The sequence below is a fragment of the Drosophila gunungcola genome (assembly GCF_025200985.1).
Source record: "Drosophila gunungcola strain Sukarami chromosome 3L unlocalized genomic scaffold, Dgunungcola_SK_2 000002F, whole genome shotgun sequence".
Classification (NCBI taxonomy): domain Eukaryota; kingdom Metazoa; phylum Arthropoda; class Insecta; order Diptera; family Drosophilidae; genus Drosophila; species Drosophila gunungcola.
The window spans coordinates 5,168,878-5,191,463 of record NW_026453178.1 but is presented as its reverse complement, the minus strand read 5'-3'; the positions used below and the strand labels follow the sequence as shown (position 1 = coordinate 5,191,463).

The following is a 22,586-nucleotide window of genomic DNA, read 5'->3' as shown; positions in this document are numbered from 1 at the left end:
AGATTCAGCGCTTGGGATTCAAGGTAGTCCAATGAGTGGTGTGGCAGGTACGGGAACAGGTGGCCCAGGTGGCCAGGGTGGAGTGGGCGGTGGTGCCACCCACATCTTTCGGTCGCTGTCATCGGAGAGCCAGAAACGGGAGTGGTCCAAGCGCCTCTCCCTCCGGGGAATGCGACACGGAATGGGCGGCAGCGGAGGAGGAGCCGGAGGAGGTCCTGGCACTGGAACTTCTGGCCTTGCCAGCAGCAAGGAGGTAAGCTAATTGACCCCAACATCCATAAACACAAAATCATTGTGCAATAGTTCACTGGGGAAAAGGAAAGATCCTACTTTATACACTTTAATTAATGGATATGAGTTTTTAACAATTGAAAAAGGTAACTTGAAAATACCTATTTCCAATTTTACATTTGATGCATTTTAAATACACAGTTTCTTAAATATGATATTCATTTTTTGTACAGTAAAAAGATATTTTACACCCAAAAAAATTTACCTAAAACACAATTACATAAAAAAAGCGTAGGCCAAAAGTCGTCAAAATTTACCATTAATTTGATAAATTACATCAAACTATGTAGTTCAAATTTGTTCTAATGTCCTAAAACCAGCAAACCTAATTACAATATTCACTTTAAGAACTAAGAAGCCAAATTTTAAAATTGTAAAATCTTTTGAAAATTACTTCGACGATGTTTAAAGTTATAATTAAATAAACACTAAAAAACTATCTGTATTTACTGAAAGCTAGACTTAGATTTTATTGAAAAAATATTAAACTATCGATTTAATTTATTTTAAAATAAAAATTATTTTAAGTCAGAATACAAAATATTTAAATTTAAAGCCATTCTGAAATATCGCAGTCACATCAGGACTTAATTTGGAGCGCCAGCAATATGTTCATCAGAATTATTGATAAACAGGGTTATTCATTATTGAAGATGTTCTTTCCATTAGTGTACTCACACTTTCATCATTTAATTTTGCAGGAGAGCAAGCACAGAAAGTTCTTCAGCCGCTCGGCCTCCCTGCGACAAGCGGGAAGTGGGGGCAGCCAGCAGGCCTCCATGGAGCTGCATGTGCCCGGCCAGGACGGAAAGGGCGGAGGATTCTCCTCGGGAGCGGGCTCACCGCAGACACAGACCCAGCCATCGACGCCCAAGAAGTCCAACTGGGAGGTGATCGAACATTTCAATACGAGTGCCAAGGGAGGCAAGGCCATGGTTAGCAGCAGTTTAATTGCGGTGAGTTCGAGGGGGCTCTGGCATCAATTAATTTGCCCGTCTAATGGACGGAACGTCGATGGCAGACTGCCCATCCACATCTACATGTACCCATCTCAACTCCACCTGTTGTGGGACTTAAATATTTAATTTAATTGTGCCGCAAATAAGCCGGGCCGAGCTAAATTTAAATAAAATTTCATTGATTACTGAAGTTGCTAATGGGAAATGGGAAGGGACAACAAACATTTCACTTCGCCCTGGGAAATTTATTTAAAGTCAAACAATCTGGCACAAGCAAGTCGACAGCATGTCAGAATACTTTGCTTTAATTAAATTTATTGTTTTATCGCAATCGATGCCGAAATCGGGCTTGAGGGAAAACTCTGGAGAGCAACATGAGAACTTTCCAAATATGTTCAACATATTTGTGTTTTATTTAAGTTCTTTATTAATTTATTTAATATTTAATGACTGATAACAAACTAATATATATTTTATTTACTTTTTAGTTACTTTACTTTATTGTATTTTTGCTATACCGTTATCACCGTTCTATTATTTATCCAGAAAAAGCTAAGTTTTTCTTCTCTTTTTGAAAATTTGCCTTATAGTGATTACAAACAAGCCGTAGAAAAATGTATAAAATAAAAGTGCAATTTAATTAGAATACGTTTTTATAGTGGTGAATAAACTATTTGCAATGTGATGTTCGTTTTGTATATGTACTTCCATGGAAACGTAATGAATGTAACCTTTTACTATCAAACGAGTTTTTAAGTTTTATATATATTTCCTCTCTATAGTTTTTATGAAACGTTACTCTATACAACCGTGTTTTAATGCCAACTAACAAGCCGTGTCCTGAAAAACGCATACACTCACACACGCGCAGGCAAGCGCCCACACATGCATGGCTAAGCTGACATGCACAGGGGGCCACTTAGCAACTGCACACGTGTGTGTGCGAGAGTATTTCTATTTGCGTTCGTTGTCAAGAGTCAATTGACAAAGTTTAGCAAATTGAAAAGGCAAAAAAAAGTGAGAGGAGCGAGGAAAAAAAACATTTCTGGCATTCAAATGGGCGGCAATTTGGTTAAAAACGCCGCGGGGATCCAAACACACTTGCCCCTGTGTGTGTGAGTGCTTATGCGATAGTGTGGGTGTGCATGAGTGTGTAAAACGTTTAGTTCAATTGTTTGCGGGCCACGCAAAAAATCATAGCATACTTACAAGAGCCAAATGAATTTTTCGTGTAAAGACACAAATGTAAACATATTAAATATAAATATATCTTAAAATTAAAACTTTCAATTGATCAGCTGAAAAGGTTAATAAGTTAACTACCACCAAAAAAGTTATATAAAAATCCCTTGTAACAAGATAATTAGGCGAGTAATGTTTTTCGTAAACCTATAATTAAGTATTTGTAATAGGCATTTAATTGACATTTTCTCTTTGTTTTAATTTAAGTGCAATAATGCATTTTTATTGGTTTAATAACACACATCACTAAACAGTTTTAAATATTTGCAATAAAAACCAATTTAAAAGTTTACAAAAAAATGAGTTGGCTTGTGGCTATCGCATAATTAAAAAAATATGTGAATGAAATTTCATACCTGACAGCGCTAGTAATTATATAATTTCGCTCATTTAACCCCATAAGGCTGGGATTACGCGCTGCAATATAGACGAATCCATGGACTCCACCAACTCCAGCTCCACCTGCCACAGTCCTATGATCTACCAACGTGACGAGACCCAGCTGTTGCAGCCAGGTAAGAAAAATGAAAAAATGTGGGAAAAATCTTGGGTAATAGGAAAGCGCTTATCGCTGCTAACGGGGCTACTGAGGGTCAATAAAAATGCCAACATGCTCACATGTCTTCCTTTGTGAGAGAAAACCCCCACACTTTTCCCCAACCACACCGCTCAAAATGTCACAAGTTGATTGTCATTGTCATATTGAATTTGACGAGGCTATTTCGCAGTCTCGTCTTTTTCATCTCGTCTCACGTTTCCTCGTCATTGGTATTTCACTCACATATCGCCTTTTCCCCCTTCAAGGTTGCCTTGGCTCCCACACCCACCCATATCATCGCCCCAGCATCCATCAGCCCACCACCCAGATTTATTATAGTTTGTGTTTTCTTGGCTTCGATAGACATCTGTATGGAGCAAGCTGCGTAGATTTCTGTGAAAATTTACATAATCACGTTTGGCATTTATTTATTGATGCATATAAAAACATACTCCGAGATCCTTTCCATTCCATTCCTCCTCTCCGTGTTTAATGGTGGTTGTTGTTTTTTTTTGCATTGTGGTCAGGGCACAGGACAGTTGAATGATTTTAATATGCCGATTTGGCTGACGTTCTCTATTTTACAATAAAATATTTTATGGCTTTGTGTGCTGCATTTGAAATCAAGGTCTCCATTCACAGGGAGAAAAATGTCAGGAGCATTGACGATGATGTGCCACCCACAATGGCTGGCAAATCGAAAATGTGTATAACACGTTAAGCGAATGAATTGTACTCGATGTCACAATGGCTCAGAAATATGTTTATGTGGGTGAAGAGGTGTCTTGACTTACTTCGATACGTTTTTTCGCCCAAAAAGATACATATGATGTGTTTACCAAGTTAAAAAAAAAATTTAAATAGTTCTGGGGTGATTGAATGAGAATGAACTGAATGTTTAGTTCATTAGAGTATTAAATATATATATTATTTATTCATAACAATAAATAAAAATATCACATACTCATGTAGGTCACGAATCACTGATTTGTATCTTTAAAGCTAATAGTTTTTAAGCCCAGGCTTTACATTTTCATCCCTTTAGTTAGTTTATGAATTATACATGTTTCTATTGTTATTTATTTAGAAAAACATCACAGATTACTCAGATGGCTATTTAATTGGACTGGCAATTATATGTTAAACATGAATGCACAGCTATTAATATTAAATAACACGTTAACTTAAAAGTCATCTGTCAAAGATAGCTTTTCTGCACAGAAATTTTTCATTGAAGAACAAAATTGCATTTACCTGCTCATTCACACATGTCAATGACGATTTACAATCAAAGCCCTCCTGCGAATACCAATAATTTCCAATTTCATGCTGTTTTGGATTTGTAACTACGGTTTCCATAATTTTAATCTATTCCAAAGCATTTCTCCATTTGTATGGTTGCTCAAATGTGAAACTACAACAGCTGTAAATGAACTTACAAATTCTGTTTGCAACTCACAATTGTTTTCAGGGGTAATTGCAGATGAATTTCAGTTACAGCTTGAGTTGGGATAACTTTATGGCTGAGGTATTCATTAATTTGGCTTCTGTGTAGGAGCATATTCATGGGCCTGGGATGGAAAACTTTGCCGCAATTGAATGTATCTGCTTTCAGGGGATGCCGGCAATGTGGAGGCCAACAATCCGAGTCCGGGCGGCGGAGGATCCGGAGCTGGCAATGGCAATGTGAGCCCCAGCATTTCCTTCTGGTTCCGTTTAAACCGCATCATTCTGCGCCTCTGCTCCACGCACCAGTTCAAGAATCTCCAGGTAAGCTACTTACATTGCAAGCTAAGCGTGAAATCCTTTGCCCAACAAGTTCCAATTCCTCCTTTGCCACCATCGTTCTTTGAAACTTTTTCGCCGGCTTTGCTGCTCGGTTTGCTCAACTTTTTTTTCCAGCACTTGGCAAAACGATTTTTAGAAAGTACTTGTTACTGCACTTCAAAAATTATGAAACTCAAATGATGACTTAATTGAATAACTTATTATTTTTTATTTGGAATTTAATAAAAGTTTTTATAAAAAAATATTTATTTTTTGATCATTTTCTGAATGCGGATTAATTCCTTAAATTTAAAAAGTCTTGAACTAATAGTGCTGGTCTTAGGTTATTTATAAGTTATTTTAATTTGTTTATTTTTTAATAAAAAAGGGTTTTTTAATAGCCTATTTCTTAATTTGTATTCTTTTTGAAACGTTAAACGTTTTAATTGTTAAATTGTTTCAAAAAATTGAATGTATTTAGTTAAAAAATATCTGAAAATAAATTCTCTGAGTGTGCTCGTTCCCCGTTTCCATTTTCAATCAGGTGGAAATGCTGTATCAGCGGTATTTTCTGCGTATGAACCAGAGCAACACGACGCACATTCTGGCGCTCCTGTTAGTCCTGATTTTGGCCCTGTCCTGCACGCATTTGGTCTTTACCACGCTGCAGCTGCAGCGCAGCACCGACCTGCTGCTGGAAATCAGCGAAATCGGACTGGAGGCAAATGCGACCGGTGGCAACTTGACGACCACCACAATGAAGCCACCGGCATCGGCGGGTCAAATTGCCCACGGGAGGAGCTTCATTCCGGGCCTGGGCCTCGATTCAAATCCCAGTTGGGTGGCCAAAGGGGTGGGTGGCTCTGATTTGAAATCCGCCCCTAGCCGCGACCTCGCCGATTTTGAAGAGGGCGATAATGGGAAAACAGGGAGGCAGTGGCGTCGGCAGAAGCGCAAACATTATCGACGGCTCCACAAGCACCGCTACAAGCACAAGTCACACCAACAACATCGCACCAGGTGAGCAGGGATGCCAACAATTGGTTCTAAAAAGTAGCTAAAGAAATATTGATATCCCATGAACCTCTATCCCATATTCATGTCAATGGACATATCCCACAAAAAGTGACTAGCTCAATAACAATAAGTTTACTGTTGTAGCGCAGGATTGTAACATTTAATAAATTAAAATAAATAAAGCCATGACTATTAGTAAAACTATAATATAACAGGCTTAAATTGTGGATAAACTTATTTTGAAATAAGAATATTACGGGCGAAAAAATTTTGTACTTTTATTTTCTTTGTTTATATCAGTAGAAACTCCAAATTGGTCTTAAATATAATATTGCACAAAAAATTAACAATTTCTAGCATTACTCATGAAATGTAAGGCTAATTAGGTGCCAAGAAGTATATACCTTCTTATTTCATTGTAATATCTTTTGCAAACCGTCTTATGTGAGAAAAGATTACATTTTTTAACAGAGTTAAAAATTAAAAAAAAAATATATATCCTCGTTTGGCTATAAAACAGCAAACTAAACGTCACCGCAGCTTAATGTGAAGGGGAGCAATATAGATGTGAAGGAAGTGGCCAGTATTGACAGGTCACCCCCACCGACAACGAGTTTTCCCCGAAAGGCGATTCATATTTTGCACAGCTCGCATTTGAGGTTTTACTCTGAGCGCTCCCCTGAAATTCAATCAAACAACTTTAGGCTGTCCGAATGGAGCTGAGCCCATAAAAGTGTGTACAAAGTAGGCTCAAATTGAATTTAAAGCAGGCTGCAGGGGCTGGAACAAGTTAAGCCATAGAAAAGTATTTTTAGCAGAAGCAAAGGCCACAATTGATCGAAAAGAATCCATGACAAGGCTTTAATAATGTATGAAATGGCGACTTAAATTTGATTTTGTTTCATTTAAATTGATTAAAGGACAAAATAATGTAAATGCATTGCAACGGTTAAATGATTGGTAAAATTTAAGAATACGTAATCTTGGAAAATGAAAAAAATTGGAAATCATTGGCGTAAACCTTTAAATAAGTAATGTTCAACTTTAAATTCAATGGTAAAAAAAATAATAGAAACGTATTTAAACTCAATCGAATTTTACTTTTAGGTTTTAATGCAATTAAATTTAAATACAAATCACAGATTGCTAAAAGACATATTTAAGTGAATTTCGGTGGCCAATAAGTTCTCAGAAAAATAACATAAACTGGCATTCTGTGCTTTGTTACTGCAATTTATTTTCATACAAAGGAAAATAATTAATTAAAAAAAAAAAAAAACCAAAAAATGTGGATTTTAGCACAAATTGCTGGAAGGAATATGAAGTGAATTTTGGTGCTGAATAACATGTCCAAAAACAACATAAATCGGCATTCTGTGTTTTGTTTATGCCATTTTCACTCAATTAAATGTCAAAAAATTGGAGAGCACAAAATAAAAATGACTCAAACAACAAAACAACCTATTGAAGAATATCTCATCCAAAATCACCAAGACAATGCTTTAATCAATAGCTCGTACGAGTTATCAATAACTGACTCCTTGAATTTGCTTCGCCTGCCATTTCCATTTGCATTTAGATTTATTTTGCCACAAATATTTATGCTGGCCATAAATGCCGGCAAGACGGATAGTTGGGCAAACACAAAACAGACATAATCATCAATTGAGATGCGAGTAAAATGAAATTTCGGACTTTATTGCAGATACAGGATACGGGAGAAGCGGAGTCTGCAGGATACTGAGTTGGTTAAGGGCATAGGAACTCAGCTGATTGTTGACACTGCCCCCGATGATGTGTACACAGTTTCTCGTGCCGATGACGCTAACGATGATGGTGACGTTGAAGGGCGGAGCAAACGCATTACGTATACGCCGCCTGTCCGCGAAAACAATCAAATTTCAGAGGCGGAACGTGATGAAGTGTTAAACACATCGTCAAGCGCAGGACCTGCCACCGATAATTTGGACACTCCTCTGGGCTATGGCCACCTGCTGTCTCTGCTCCTGCTGCAGGTGGACGAGTCCGAGCTGGTCTTCCTCATTGTCATGCTAATCTGCGGGATTGTTTATGCCTGTGAGTTACTCATCGCCGGGTTTCGCCTGACTTCGGACCCTAATCTCTTTGTGTTTGCCTGCAGTCCTGCTGTGCATCCTCTCCAAGCCGGCCATGAACGAGATCTTCCTGGTCCTCGTGTCCTACGTTATTTTGGGCACCTTCCTGGCCATCGAAGTGGCCGTCAGCTATGCCATGCAGCCCAGGTTGGTTTACAAGTTACACCGATTTCGACGCCACAGAGAGCAAAGTAAAACTCAAAGCTGTTAATCTATTCAACCACGAATCGATTATCAATTTTAAATCAAATTTGTTACAAGCATTTTTAATTTTATATTGCTGTTTAAAATTAAATAGCCTCAAAGATAACATAGTTAAAGGAAACATAAAAAATCACTTTAATTTTGGTGTACCCAAGTTTTTTCCGGTGCACGGCAGCTGTTGCTTGGTCCCCGGCATAATTAATCTTTCACGGCTCGCTAATTAAGAGAACTTTGAGTCATGCTATGCAAACAGCCGCATCTGGGCCCCACTGTACTAATCGCTCTTCTCGTGTCCGATTTCCCCCGGCAGCAAGTCCTTCAACGGCAGCGCCTGCTGCATCGTGCTCATCTACATGACCTACACGATGCTGCCCCTCCGCCTCAGGGAGGCCCTGATCGGAGGCATCCTCCTCAGCGTCGTCCATCTGTACACCTGCCTGAGGTTCGCCGCCAGACAGCAAAATGATGCGGCCGAGGTGCTCCAGTGGGACGAGGTGAGTGGTAAACACGATACACGTGTGGACTTCGATATTGGTTAATTACTGTGGTTTGTATGAGCTTATGCTTGATTTATGTCCAATTCAATTGCTTTCTTCAATGTTATTACATTATGGCAATGCTTGAAAGATGTTAAAATTAAGTATTTCCTTAAATGTTATAGCACAAAAGTCTTTGATAAATTTATTATACAGGCGAAAACTGTCAAGATTCAGGCCTTTAAAAATAACAAACTTGAAATAAATTTTCTAAGCTGGAAAATTGTAATGAAATATGAAAGCTGATCCAAGAGTATATTATATTTTATTAAATCCTGTTAACAAATGTACAAAAATAATTTTAACTTCAGTATTAAGTTGAATGGTTAGGTTATTTCTTTTTTGGAATTTAGTTACAGACAGAAATTAACACAATAAAATATTAAAAATATTAAAATATTTGAAAGCAAGCTTTGTTCAACTTTAATTCGGATTAAAAAAAAGCTTTTATTGTTTACATTGCAAATGATGCATAAGCAATCTATCAACAGGTTTGGCATTTCACTGAGCCACAAATGCAAATTGATTTAGCAAATAATAAAATTGAAATACTGCGTAACAAAAGAGCGAAGTGGGCAGCCATCTAGCTTTAATTGCCTCCTTGGCGGGAAAGGAAAATGGGAAATCAGGGAGAAAAACAGCAGCTGAGAGTGGCACGTGTCCAAGGGCCTGGGAGAAGACATAAATGAAATGAAATTAAATTAAATTGCCGCCAAATTGAATGAAATCGAGAATGTGGAGGGTGCTTCTGCTCCTGCTCCTGCTCCACACAACTTCCCAAGTGTTGTTTTCCCCGTATTTATGGCTGGTAATGTCATTAATGCCTCAATCTCCACCTCCATCTCCGTCCGCAGCTGCTCTGCACTTTGGTGGCCCTGCTCCTGGCCAACCTCACCGGCGTCTACACCCACTGGCCCAAGGAAAAGGCTCAGAGGAAGGCGTTCATCGAGACGCGCCAGTGCATCGAGGCCAGGCTGAGGACACAGCGGGAGAACCAACAACAGGTGAGTGTTTTGCAAGTGAAGGAAAAGGTTGCAGTTTTTAGAAAAGAAAAGCATATTAAGTTTTTGTTTTCGGACAGCTAATAAAACTTCATTAATCTTAAAATAAATACCTAGAAATGAAGCTAACTTGATAGATCCAACTGATGGCAATGGTCCTAACTGGAGAAACTTCTTTATAGCTGTAGACAATGAAAAACCAGCAGGTGTCTTATTGGTATGCGGGAGTACAACATGAAAAGGCCATCGAGAACAGTGGCAAATGGCAAACAAATGAAAAGCGAGTGAATTTGTCTGAAATTGTTTGCATCAAACGGAATGCGAATGCCTACCAGCGGGGTACCGATTCATCTCATTTCCGAGTCACCTACTCTTTCTTTGAATTTGGGTAGCCTTTTATCTTGGATTCAACAAGTAAATATAATGTAGAGAGTTATAGAAGCATAACTACAGGGAAATTTAAGCGCTCATGTTATAACTTACGGTATGAAACCTGTAATGGGAAATTTCATAAATGTATAAGCGATTTTGCAGGACCTATTTATAGAGCACGCAATCGTAAAGTTAATTTATGCAGGCTGATTCCAATACAGAATTAACTGCGAATCGTATTTCGGGTTGCTGTACTGGATGTGGGTATTAAAGCAGATCCATTTGTTGCAGGAACGCTTGTTGCTGTCGGTGCTGCCGCGTCATGTGGCCATGGAGATGAAGGACGACATTGCGGGCCAGCCACGTGACACACAGTTCCATAAGATATACATCCAGCGGCACGAGAACGTCAGGTGAGTTGCGGTGGGTGGGGAATTTATTTGCATGCAAAGTCAATAAATTGCTCGCCTGAGAGTCTCTGAATGTCTGAGCGTGTAACGCGAGCAATGAATTTGTATGCAAAGCCAAAAAGGAGCTTAGCCAAATGCACAACGCCTCGTACACAGATACAAAATCACACACACACACGGAAGACGAACGACACACGCACACACACGGCAGTCAACCAAGCATAATAAAGCATACTTTGAGGCGCACCTGTTTGAGCCAAAAATGTCCTCTGTCTGTCGCATTTTGTTCGCTTCCTTTTAAAAGTTGCTGGGATTTCTGCTCAAAGTTGTCAAGGGGGAAAAATGAAATACAGTTGGGGAGATAAAGATAAAGATACCTTAGACATGTCAGTCCTTAGAATTTCCAAGTAGAAATTTAAATATAATTCTTAGCTGCCACAACGTTTTCTCTTAAAATTATTACGACAAATTCGAAAAAACTGTATAAGCCTTTGGTCAAATACGGCATTGTCTATTATTAAAACAGCCGATTCTTAAAGATAGTTTATTTAAGGGACCATAATGTCCCTAATTGAATGCGAATTTATAAGAATATATGTCAACATGGAATACATATAATAAAAGAGTATTTCCCTTTTCAACTTTCGTAACCAGCTTTCATTGTTACTTTGCTTTATGTTTACCATTCCAAACTTGCCCTCGTCCATTTTGTATTAAATTACGCGCTAAGCCGCCTAAGCCCTTCTCAGTTACGAGTCGTAAAATCAGCCAAAAAGAAGCAGTTTGCAGTGCTAACGTGGCTCTGTCAACACATGGCCTTGTTGTAAACGCCAAGCGTCACGAAAAAAGGTTTTAACATCGTTAGATTTACGAGAATAAATTCCCGACACATAATTCAGCTTAAAATAAAGGGGAAATAATATTCCAGAAGCCGCAAGTCAACCGAGTTTTTAACAATGAAAATATTAAAAATTCCAGTGGGGGCTTCAATAAAGAGAAAATAACTTATAACATAAATGATAGTACTCAACGTCGTTCCTGTTTGCAGACACAAACATTGAAACAAAGTTTAAGGAAATTTAAACCTCAAAAATTTAACGTTTCAGCAAAAGCCAACCGCATTTTTGAAATGGATCTTTGCTGCTGCACTGAAAGAAATATCATAAATCGAAGATATGTTAGAAGATGAGGTCTTAAAACAATATTCGGCCTGAGTCAAATCCGTAGAAAGCGGTCTTATATTCTTTTTTTCACTGCGTATGGCTTTTCCTACACCTCAAGCCCTTATTCGACTCACATTTCCCTTTCCCCATTTTCCAGCATCCTTTTTGCAGACATCTGTGGCTTCACCAGCCTCTCGGATCAGTGCACCGCCGAGGAATTGGTACGTCTGCTGAACGAGCTTTTTGCCCGGTGAGTATTCGGATGGGTATTGGTAGTGCCTCCTGAATGGGACAGAAGTTGTGGCCATAATTAATGGCAAACAATTCATGCACTCGGAAAAAAACGGGAACCACTACTTATTCATAAGTTTCTTAAGCAAATCATTTATCAGGTTCAATTGCGTAACTTAGTAATTTTTAAAATAGTATTTGTTACTAAAATCACAAAGGTTTACAAGTGCTGATAAAGCTAGATAGAAACATAACTGAGTAATTTTTCAATTAAAATACTGTACCTTTACTCTTACTTTACTTTCCGTAAATGATCTTCTGATTATGCAATTTCTCCCAGTGCACGTCCATCTGTCTAGGTCCATGTCTTATTCATGAAATTGAAACCCAGACAGAGCCTGTGGCTGTATTAATTGCTACAAGTGAACGAGGGAAAACTGACCTCGGGGCAAACAAATAAAGCTGCTGACCTTTTCGTAAACGAGCTTAGGCTCCAGTAACAAGTTTCTTTTATCGATGAAGATAGAATGAAATGTAAGAATTTGTATAGAAAAATGCCTTTTATTTTAACCGCTTGAAAATATTAACTTACAGGAATAATTTTAATTGGTTCTGCTGGCATAACAAATATTAATAACTTAATTGTGTAACCTTTTAAAGGAAATGTTATTTAATAAAACAAATATTAATTAATTGAAGACTGTTTAGTTGCCCAAATTTGGTAAATTTTAATTGGGTCGCTTGTTATTAGAAAAGGTAACCCTTTGAAATCCATACTTTCTTTTGTGTAAAGCTTTATTTCCTTAAAATGAACCAAACTGAGAGATGATGGCTGTCTCCTTCTGAATTTCGTACTTACAGCCTTTTGTGGCGATTTTTCTGTCCATTTTTCAATCTCTTTACTTTTCCACTTTTCCATTTCCATTGCAGCTTTGATCGATTGGCTGCGGAGCATCATTGTCTACGCATTAAGCTGCTGGGCGATTGTTACTACTGCGTCTCCGGGCTGCCAGAACCCCGTCCGGATCACGCCCATTGTGCCGTCGAAATGGGACTCGATATGATTGACGCCATCGCGTGAGTATCCGTATCAGCAAACAGAAACACAAAGGGAAACTGCTGTTTTGTGGCTTTGTTGTGGCTGCACAGCGAAAAAACGAGCTGGGATACGATATTTCATTGTCCTTGTATTCCAAAATCCCAGTTGTATAATATTTAATAAATGGTAACAGTAGCTATGGAATATTTGCATATATAGCACTATATATACAGATACATTGGCAAATATATATAAGTTTTTATTTAGTAGTAAAGTAGGCTTCCAGTAATTATTTTTTATAATTCGCAATTAGTGCAGAATCTAAGTCATTTAAATAATTTTCGTCTTTGAGACAATATTGGCATACGAAATAAGAGTACCATATAGTATAGTCTTTAAGTGTAGTGAAGTGCTCCTTTGTTACCGCTTTCTTCCCATTTTGCAGGCTGGTCCGCGAGGTTATGGCCGTGAATGTGAACATGCGAGTGGGCATCCACACAGGTCGGGTGCACTGCGGCGTTTTGGGCCTGGTCAAGTGGCAGTTCGACGTTTGGTCCAACGACGTGACGCTGGCCAACCACATGGAGAGCGGCGGGATACCCGGGTGAGTGTGCTAACTGTGGTCAATCTCTAATCTTCCAGTTGAAATTAATTGATCTGCCGTCTGTGGCTGTCGTCGGTTGACACTTCGAAAGTATCCATTGTCTTGGGCATCTTGTGGGTTGGACTTGGGAAATCCGACCCAATTCAATTCAATTTGGTGCCATTCCCTGGCCAAATTCTATTTCATTTTGCCTGCAAATCCAATTCAATCCATTGAAAATCCCGTTTCGGTCAGTTTGAGCCATTTCTGGCGACAGCTGTGAATAATGGCAGTGAAAGAGGGAATGTTTCTCATAATATCCTCGGCCATCGAAATTCTGGCCAATAAAAGCATTGGCGACAATTAAAGCCAACTTGTTGTGCTGGGCCAGAAGTTATATTGTGCGAAGCACCACCCATAACGGCACTTGAAAGTCCAAAAGTGTCGCCGCTCTACGTATGTCCTTCGTCCTTCGGCCTGCGTCCTTCGACACAAGGGTGTGCGTTCGCCAATTGTTGGCTTAATCGTTGTAATTGCCATGCCCACACAGCATTTTGCATGCGTCTTGTGGCCTGCTGAAGGCGTCAAGTTATTGGTAACTGACGAGTCCTTGCCTTTCTCCTCTTTAAGACCCCTTAAGCAGCCTGCCCAATCGATTATGGCCCACAACTTGCACCACGCCCACGCTCACGCCCACGCCAACGCCACCCACTTGGCCCTCCACTGATAAGAGCCCCCACAACAATATTTTGTTGCTGTTGATTCAGCTGCACTTACTTCAACACTCCAGCAATTTGTTTCTGCCCGCATACCCTGGCACCAAAGATTCAGGTTGGCAACGGTGTATCAGGCTAAAAGAAACTAAAAAGGAGATATTTTTAAAGAAAATAAGTAGTCTTTTAATCTTTTATTATTTTTCAAGTATTTTACAGTCTGTTTTCATTTAATTTTTTATGTTTTTATTGACAAATTTGATTCGTCTATTTTTAGATTACTAAAACCATGTATCATATAATCTAAAATGTTTAAAAAGGATTTAATTGATTAAAAAGAAATACTGTATTTTCTAGGTTTTGTTTTATTTATATAGTAAGGACTAAAACTAAAGTAATTAATTGTTAAAAAAAATGTTCATCATCAGTGATCAGCAGCATTTTAAAATCACCTGACTTGATCAAATGTACCGGTATGCTGTTAACCGCATCAAAACCCAAACTACCACATTTGCAGGTTTCGGTCCCTAAGAATGTTTTATGGCCCGTTTGAGAGTCCAGTTTTACCCACTTACCAACTTGAAGACGAAGCCGTTAAAGTGTCCCAAAATAATAGATAACAAAGGGTCGAAGTACTCGCAACGAGCCCTTTCCTTCTCCGCTTTCCTTCTGTGTTAGTTTTTTGTGAATATTCACGCTGCGACTTCGGGTGGAAGTTTAAGTAACTGTTGAGTTTATTTGGGTCAGTTGGGCGACGGCAGCTCGTTTGTTAGCCGTGTCCCGGGTGAAATTAAAAGCAAATAGCTGCAGTGGGTGGCTGCATTGGCTTGGTCATAGCCATAGCCATAGCCATAGCCATAGCCAGAGCCATTGCCTTACCTAGGTGCCTGATAAGCTGCAATTTCTGCCGAGAGTTGGGCCAGTGTGGCATGTAGAAAGTTCGTTAGCAGCAAAAGGAAGTGGCCTCGGGGAATGTGGACTGCAGCAATCCATAACAAAGCGTCGTGTAATTATCAATAGAATCAACAGCAGGCAGTTACTTGGCAGCCAAAGGATCCAGGAGCATCTGTTGCGGATTTCTCCGCTTCTGCAGCCAAGAACAGCATTAAAAACTATTTAGCAAGCCAGGAACATCCAGGCGGAAAGGGGAAAAGGCGGACGCCTTAAATGTGGGCGTGGAAAATGGGTTTGCAGCGTGTGTGTGGCATGTAATGTTAGTGTTTCCTGCGGTTAACTACATTTTCCGTCCAACCACACGAGCTAAAAAAAACCACTCAGCTGATAAAGATAATCATTAGGATGTGTCCTTTATACATTTTGTTCCTTTTTTTACGACATTCCCAGACGCGTTCACATAACCAAGGAGACTCTTAAGTGTCTGGATGGCGATTACGAAGTGGAGGTCGGCAAGGGAAACGAACGCAATTCGTATCTCAAGGATCATCAGATTGAAACGTATCTGATAGTGCCGGGTGATATTTACAGGCCTGTGAGTTTGCTTTTATATATTTTAATTTATTTAATGTTCGAATCGTGGAATGCATTCTTATTTTTAGCATAAAAAGTCACGGAATCGACTGCAGGTTAACGGCAACATATCCAAAGAGCTACGCATGATGGGCCATGGAACTGCCCAAAAGCACACTTCCAAGTAGGTTTATAATGCTTAATTTTCTTTGTTGCTTAGGTAATTTTATTAATATTGTTTACATTTTATTTAACTGCAGATTTGGCTTTGGCGACAGTTCGGAGAGTGCCAAGGATCCCGAGGACGAGGTGAACGAGTATCTAATGCGCGCCATCGATGCCCGCAGCATTGATCATTTGAGGGCCGAACACTGTCAGTCCCTGCTGCTCTGCTTCAAGGACAATGTGCTGGAGAGAAAGGTAGAAAACTGCTTAATAAACAAAGAGATGGTTCATAAGTTTAGAAAAACTATACCTTCCGAACCAGGCTTTTGATAGAAGATTTTCTCTTAATGTTAATTTTTCATTTTCCTACCAAAGTATTCAAGTATACATTTTTAGATTGCTTAGTAAACAAATACATTGATTTAAGTACAAATAAAATATATACTCAATATACAATAGTATTAATTATTAAAATTTTGCACATATGTGTGCCTTTTTAGAACCCACATATTAAAATCGTAATCGATTGGCTTAAAACCTAACTATAAAATGCCTTTATACACGCTAATTCTAAATTAGCTTATGCTTTTTCCTAATCTTACCCATTAGAGCTTTAAAGTTTACTATAGTGCAAACATAAAAATTTATTTACATTTCTTTGCTTATGTTCCACAATGGTTAAAGTAAAAACCAGGACCGAATATTTGTTTCCGGGGCTATTGTTACCATCGCGCAGTGAACAAATATACATAATGTATATCTAAACCGTGCTTTTACCACTCTGTTTTGCAGTACGCCAGCGAACCGGATCGCATGTTGTGTGTTTACTTCTACTGCAGTCTGTTGGTTTTGCTCGGCACCAGCATAATGCGGCTGGTGGTGTTCCGGAGGTGAGTTTGGTGGGGATTGGGAACGGGAACGGGAACGGGAACGGGAACCTGAATGGATGAGCTGGAAACCACCTTTCCTGCTAATGTTTTTGGGGCGTCCAAGCGAGGCGCTGATATGCCCGCCGGCCCGTGAACTCTTTTGCATCCACCACTGCGTATACGTGTTGTGCCGAAAAAGTTGCCACCCATTTAAATTGGCAGCCCGCTCTTCCATTGCAGCTCCCTGCTGACTTTGGCCTTGTCCACGGGCGCTCTGCTTCTGCTCGGGTTCCTGGTATTTCTGGTGGCATGTCACAAAATCAACTTTCAGGTGAGCACACAAAGAGTTCTGGGGGAGGAGGTTCGTTGACAATCTGCATTTTTCATCCCGTGGAATGCCAAACTTTTTAGCTGCCGTCGGACATCAAACGCTTCTCATTGCGCATTCATAGCAATCGCAGGATATCGCAGTTTTTCGCCTTCGCCAGCGTCGCCCTGATTGTCCTCACCACCCTGCTGGCCATGGTGAGTATATATAAAATATATACTTTAATAGGCGGGGTAATCGCTGTCTGTGTTAATTGCCCGGCCCTTAAATATTTGAGTGAAGTTCAAAAAGGGCAAGCAAATGCTTGAACCTGGCAAATTTAATTTAATTGCGATTCACTAATTTCTTTAAATATTTAAACTGTACTGGTATTGCTTTCATTTTTTGCTGGGTTGATTTTGTTGTACTACATATTACAAGGCGACTTGCAAATGAAACAATAACAATATTTTGTAACCTTTTTATTGCTGGATCACAAATTTTGCGGTCAAACACGACCAATTGGCGTCAAAAAACGCTGTATAACAACAAGATTAAATCGCCATTTGGTTTTCTTTCCTCCTTAGATTGTATCAAATACTCAAATATTTGTCAAATAATATTTTGCTTTCAATTTATGTCAAAAAAGTTGTTTCCGCTTCCACACACACGATATTTCGTTGACTTTAATGCGACACACGCTGCGTATGCGCAACAAATGCTCAAACAGAATGGTCTATCATTACGCTTCCATAGACAAGAGTTTGGGATTATTTCCATCTCTAGTGTTTTTATGCCGAAATATAAAATGAATCTAAACTGCCTTGGGGCCACTTTCCCCCCGTTCTTTTGTGGGGCATCCCAACCATCTCGACTAAGTCAAGTTTTTCCGACTTGTTTTTAACCTTCTTTTGCTGTGCATTTGTGTGAGCTCGGGGAAAAAGTTTGCGACTAGAGGCAGGCAACCTCTTAAAAGGAATAAAAATAAAATTTACGTTTTGTAGTCCAAACAAATTCGGGGGCGGCGCGCTTGTTGCGTTCTCCGATGTTGTTTCGTTTGGGGCGCGTCAAAACAAAAGTTTTTCCATTAAAGTTCGGCATTGGCCAAGACCAACGAGTACCGGCCCCAGATCCCGGCTCACATGATGAAGTGGGAGGTGGCTTTATGGGCAACCTGTTACCTGCCCCAAGGCCCGTGGCTTTTGTCTGCAGCAAGTCTCGGGCTAAGAGTTCTTTGACATTTCGCTGTCACTTTTGTGTTTGTTTCGGGTCGCGTTTAATGGCACTTTAAGAGGCATTCGTATTCATTTTGGGCCACGCTTAATGCCCAACTCTCGCAGGGGCCAGGACCTGTTGGAGGCTCGTTAAAATCTGCCGCAGATCGTTAAACTTGCCTGATGTGAATTTCATGGCCGCCCAGCTAATTAGCCATGCTCTCCATAGTTCCAGGAATCGGCCCGCCAGCTGGAGTTGCTCCAGAGGAAGCGCTTCTGGCTGGATGTAAGCGCGAACGTGAGTCTGAATGCCACCGAGTTCGGTGCGGAGATGTATGCCCCCGAGGATCCCGATTGTGACTTCTATCTGGCCTACAATGTGAGTGAGTGCACTGAGAAAAAATACGCGAATGAAAGAATGAAGTAATTTGTTTTAGTGATAAACAAACTGAATATTACTAAGAACATCTTAAATTTGGGTGTTCCTTGGACCAGATTAAAATATATATATATATATATATAAACATTAGTTATATTATTTTTACCATCCTATCTATAAAAATAATTACTTTTCTTTGCCTTTAAAAAAAATGGTATTGGCTTTTATATAATATTAATAGAAAAAATTATTATTTTAACTTTCAACTTAATTATTTTAAGTACCAAAGTAACATTTTAAAATCAATCTAATATTTCTTAATATAAAAAAATACTTTAAAAGCCACTTTTAAAATAAAATTTAACGTTTAGTCATTATTATAATCGCTAAATATTTAAGCTGCTTACGTCTGGCAAAAGTTTCAATATTTTGAATAGGATAAACTTTAGATGTCAGCATTTTTTGCAAATATTGGCCTTCTGGCAAAGAAAAACATCGATTGTTCTGCATTTTGTTGCTATGTGGGCGGGTTTTGAATATATAATTCCTTGATTCGTTTCCCCGCCGCCTCCCTTTCCACAGACCTTCCTGCTGCTCACTCTTCTCTCGATGATGAGCTGTGCCACCTACCAAGTGCTGCGCATCCTGCTGAAGCTCCTGCTGCTCCTGCTGGCCTCCGGCAGCTACATGGCCTGCTCCTCCTACTTGTACTCGCGCAGCAGGGAAATAAGCCAGGAACTGGCGTAAGTATAGCAACCAACAGCCAACTGACAACATCCCGCATTTCGCATTCAGCGAGGCAGCTGCGCTATCTCTGAATGAAAACGAATTATGGCGTAATGCAATTTCAGTTGGGTTCAGAGGGTCGGGACCAGCTGAAATGCATTTACGGCAGCCGCAAACTGCATTAAAATTGTATTTAGCACCAACTCGGAATCCAGCTGGATTCATGGATTCATTTTGTCAGCCGCTGCAGTAACTTCTCTTGTTCGTTTTCTCCTCTTGTTGCCGCCGTATTACCCTTTAATGGACCGGAATAACTTCGTCATTGTCGCCATTTCGGAACGATTGCACCTTTTTGTCACCGACTTTTTTCATCCGGCCATTGGAATAGGAACGAGGAAGCTCTGCTGCGCTACATAATTGATTCCATCTTCCTTTTTGCATTCATGCTGGCGCTGATTTTCCACAGCCACCAGACGGAGGCCACTTACCGCCTGGACTTTATTTGGAAGCTGCAGGCCACGGGTGAGACAAGTTTAATTATGGCTGGAGTGGAACTTGAGCACAGGAAATCAAGTAGACAAAGGGCTTCAGTGCAGACAAGCCAAAGTTTCGAACTTTTAACGGCCAAAGAGAATTTCAAGAATAGTTTTTAACTAGGCTAGGCTTCTTTTTGATTCATTCTTTGGTAATATTAACTAACATCAGTACAAACTTTGATTTTTAAGTTATTTAAAATTGCAAATTGTTCAATTTTTATTCAATTAAATCTTCCAATAAACCCATTTTATGCATTATAAGGGTTTTAGTACCAAGCAGGCTTTTTTTATGTAATTGTTATCCAAAAAAGGATTAAAGCTCTATATTTAAAATCATTTTTAGTACTTTATTACTTAATTGAAATTTATTTTCCGTATTTTCAACATCCAGTTTTTGGAACAAAACTTTAAAAAGTTGTCAGAAGTAGATATGGTCATAATAACTATTTCGAACAACTTTGTAAAATAACTTCAAGCATGTTTAGAAAATTTCCCTTACAGCCAACAGCAGCCCCTCAAAATTATTCTGATTAAAATTCGAGAGTTGCAAAGCTGTGAGCCATTTCCCTCCGTTCATGATGTCTCTTTTTCCGTTTGACACACTGTCAGTGATTTGAAATGATACCCTCTGGGGCAGAGGGACAGAGGGATTGGGAAAACTTTCGGCACATAAGCCACTTCATTAGTATTAGTGCACAATTGCACTTCCACTCACTCACACCGACGCACTGCCAGCATTTTCACAGCATTTGCCCAGCTTTTCCATTTCGTGAAAATGGCAATGTGTTTTGAGTTTTGTGCTTTCTGTTTTTGCGCTTTCTGTTTTTGCGCTTTTACTTTCCGCTCCGGTAAACTGATAAACTGATATTTCAATTTCACGCTTATTTTTTTGCCCTCTTCTGGGTTTCCGCCGCTGTTATTTTTCCGTTTTCGTTTATTTCGCAGAGGAAAAGGAGGATATGGAGCACCTGCAGGCTTATAACCGTAAACTGCTCGAAAACATTCTGCCCGTTCACGTAGCCGAGCATTTTCTGAGCCGCGAAAAGCACCTTGACGTGAGTATACAATTAAACCAGCAAATACTATCAAATACACCCGTGCTCAACATAATGGCACTAAATGAAAAAAATCATCACACCACTTTATGACAACCAAATGGCGTTTTAACAGATTCAAAAACCATTGCCATAGTAGCAAGAAATTTTCAAAAACAGATACAAGGTTTGCCGCGAAATTTGGAATGCCAAATTTGTAGTTGATTGGCATTTGAAGCCAAATATTTGTACCATTTCGGTGGATAATGTTACCACCAAGAAAAATTCAAAATTTTGCCAGGAAAGACAGTAAGACTTGGCGTCTAAGTTTAGCCCAGTTAAGCCCAGTCAAAAAAGATTTTATTTTAGCCAAATCCCTAAAAAAAGTTTATTTTTTTTTGAAAATTTTAAATTAGTAATACCATTAAAAAATAAGACTTAACTTAAGATTTAACTTGTTATATTTGTTTAGCAAAATTTGTCATTAGCAATAAGCTTATAAAGCTAGTATGTTGAGCGCAACTATATTTGCGCATGAGGAATGCAGGCAAACTGTTCAACATATTAAAAAACTTTGAGGCTGTGAAATCTGCGCCAAATGTTGGGGAGTCGAAGAGGAAGAAACGGAGGCAAAGTGGCGGCGAAGGATTTAGATTGGTCAAACGACATCGGGGCAGGGAAGAGGGACTGGCGGTTGCAAAACTGTGATGTGACCACGTGTATGCGGCCTGAAACCATTTCACTGCACTTGCCGCAAGGTGGAAAATCAGAGGGGTTTATATATGTAGCTTCGGGGACCAGTCAGCGTGGCAGCCTTCCGCACTAAATGCAAATTCAACAAGCTTAGTAGCCGCATTTGATGGCCAACGAGGACCCTACTCTGGCAGCAGGACAAAAGCCAATGAGCTCAACTTGAGCCTGGCAAACAGAACCACACTGCGAAAATGCTTAAAGCCTTTTTTTTTAGGAAATTTAGAAAGGGGTTACATCTTAAAGATTAAAAAAAATCGTCCAGAAATTAGCAGCTAAGATTTAAACGCAGATTTTTAGAGACTTAAGTCACAAGTCTTTACAGATATACCACTTTAGAATCGGATGTCTGTAAGAAAGTTATGAACTCAAAACTGCAGGTTTTGTCACTTTTTGTCAAAGCCCTTTTTTAGGAAATTAAGAAAGGGGTTACATCATAAAAATGACAAAAAATCGACCTGAAATTACAAACTAAGATTAAATGCAGATTTTAGAGACTTAAGTCACAAGTCTTTACAGATATACCACTTTAGAATCGGATGTCTGTAAGAAAAGTTATGAACTCAAAACTGCAGGATTTTGTCACTTTTTGTCAAAGCCCTTTTTTAGGAAATTAAGAAAGGGGTTACATCATAAATATGACAAAAATCGACCTGAAATTACAAACTAAGATTAAATGCAGATTTTAGAGGACTTAAGTCACAAGTCTTTACAGATATACCACTTTAGAATCGGATGTCTGTAAGAAGAGTTATGAACTCAAAACTGCAGGATTTTGTCACTTTTTGTCAAAGCCCTTTTTGAGGAAATTAAGAAAGGGGTTACATCATAAATATGACAAAAAATCGACCTGAAATTACAAACTAAGATTTAAATGCAGATTTTTAGAGGCTTAAGCCAGAAGTCTTTAGAGATATGCCATCTTAAAATCGGATATCTGTAAGAAAAGTTATGAACTC

The 22,586-nt window shown here is 39.2% G+C and overlaps 1 protein-coding gene across 5 annotated transcripts in view; it reads left to right on the top strand.

Moving 5' to 3' along the window:
- Positions 1 to 22,586, top strand: part of LOC128257738 (adenylate cyclase type 5) — a 39,670-nt gene that overhangs the window by 12,635 nt on the left and 4,449 nt on the right. For all 5 annotated transcript variants that reach the window (XM_052988909.1, XM_052988908.1, XM_052988910.1 and 2 more), the window contains 23 exons: positions 3 to 253; positions 993 to 1,247; positions 2,896 to 3,007; positions 4,646 to 4,800; positions 5,342 to 5,817; positions 7,520 to 7,890; positions 7,955 to 8,075; positions 8,443 to 8,626; positions 9,523 to 9,672; positions 10,333 to 10,454; positions 11,772 to 11,864; positions 12,776 to 12,922; positions 13,330 to 13,488; positions 15,525 to 15,669; positions 15,737 to 15,831; positions 15,908 to 16,067; positions 16,605 to 16,702; positions 16,922 to 17,012; positions 17,093 to 17,206; positions 18,432 to 18,581; positions 19,164 to 19,324; positions 19,696 to 19,829; positions 20,789 to 20,898. In XM_052988909.1, the coding sequence (XP_052844869.1) occupies positions 32 to 253; positions 993 to 1,247; positions 2,896 to 3,007; positions 4,646 to 4,800; positions 5,342 to 5,817; positions 7,520 to 7,890; positions 7,955 to 8,075; positions 8,443 to 8,626; positions 9,523 to 9,672; positions 10,333 to 10,454; positions 11,772 to 11,864; positions 12,776 to 12,922; positions 13,330 to 13,488; positions 15,525 to 15,669; positions 15,737 to 15,831; positions 15,908 to 16,067; positions 16,605 to 16,702; positions 16,922 to 17,012; positions 17,093 to 17,206; positions 18,432 to 18,581; positions 19,164 to 19,324; positions 19,696 to 19,829; positions 20,789 to 20,898 (3,825 nt within the window). In that variant the 5' untranslated portion in view covers positions 3 to 31. The remainder of the gene's footprint in view (positions 1 to 2; positions 254 to 992; positions 1,248 to 2,895; positions 3,008 to 4,645; positions 4,801 to 5,341; positions 5,818 to 7,519; positions 7,891 to 7,954; positions 8,076 to 8,442; positions 8,627 to 9,522; positions 9,673 to 10,332; positions 10,455 to 11,771; positions 11,865 to 12,775; positions 12,923 to 13,329; positions 13,489 to 15,524; positions 15,670 to 15,736; positions 15,832 to 15,907; positions 16,068 to 16,604; positions 16,703 to 16,921; positions 17,013 to 17,092; positions 17,207 to 18,431; positions 18,582 to 19,163; positions 19,325 to 19,695; positions 19,830 to 20,788; positions 20,899 to 22,586) is intronic.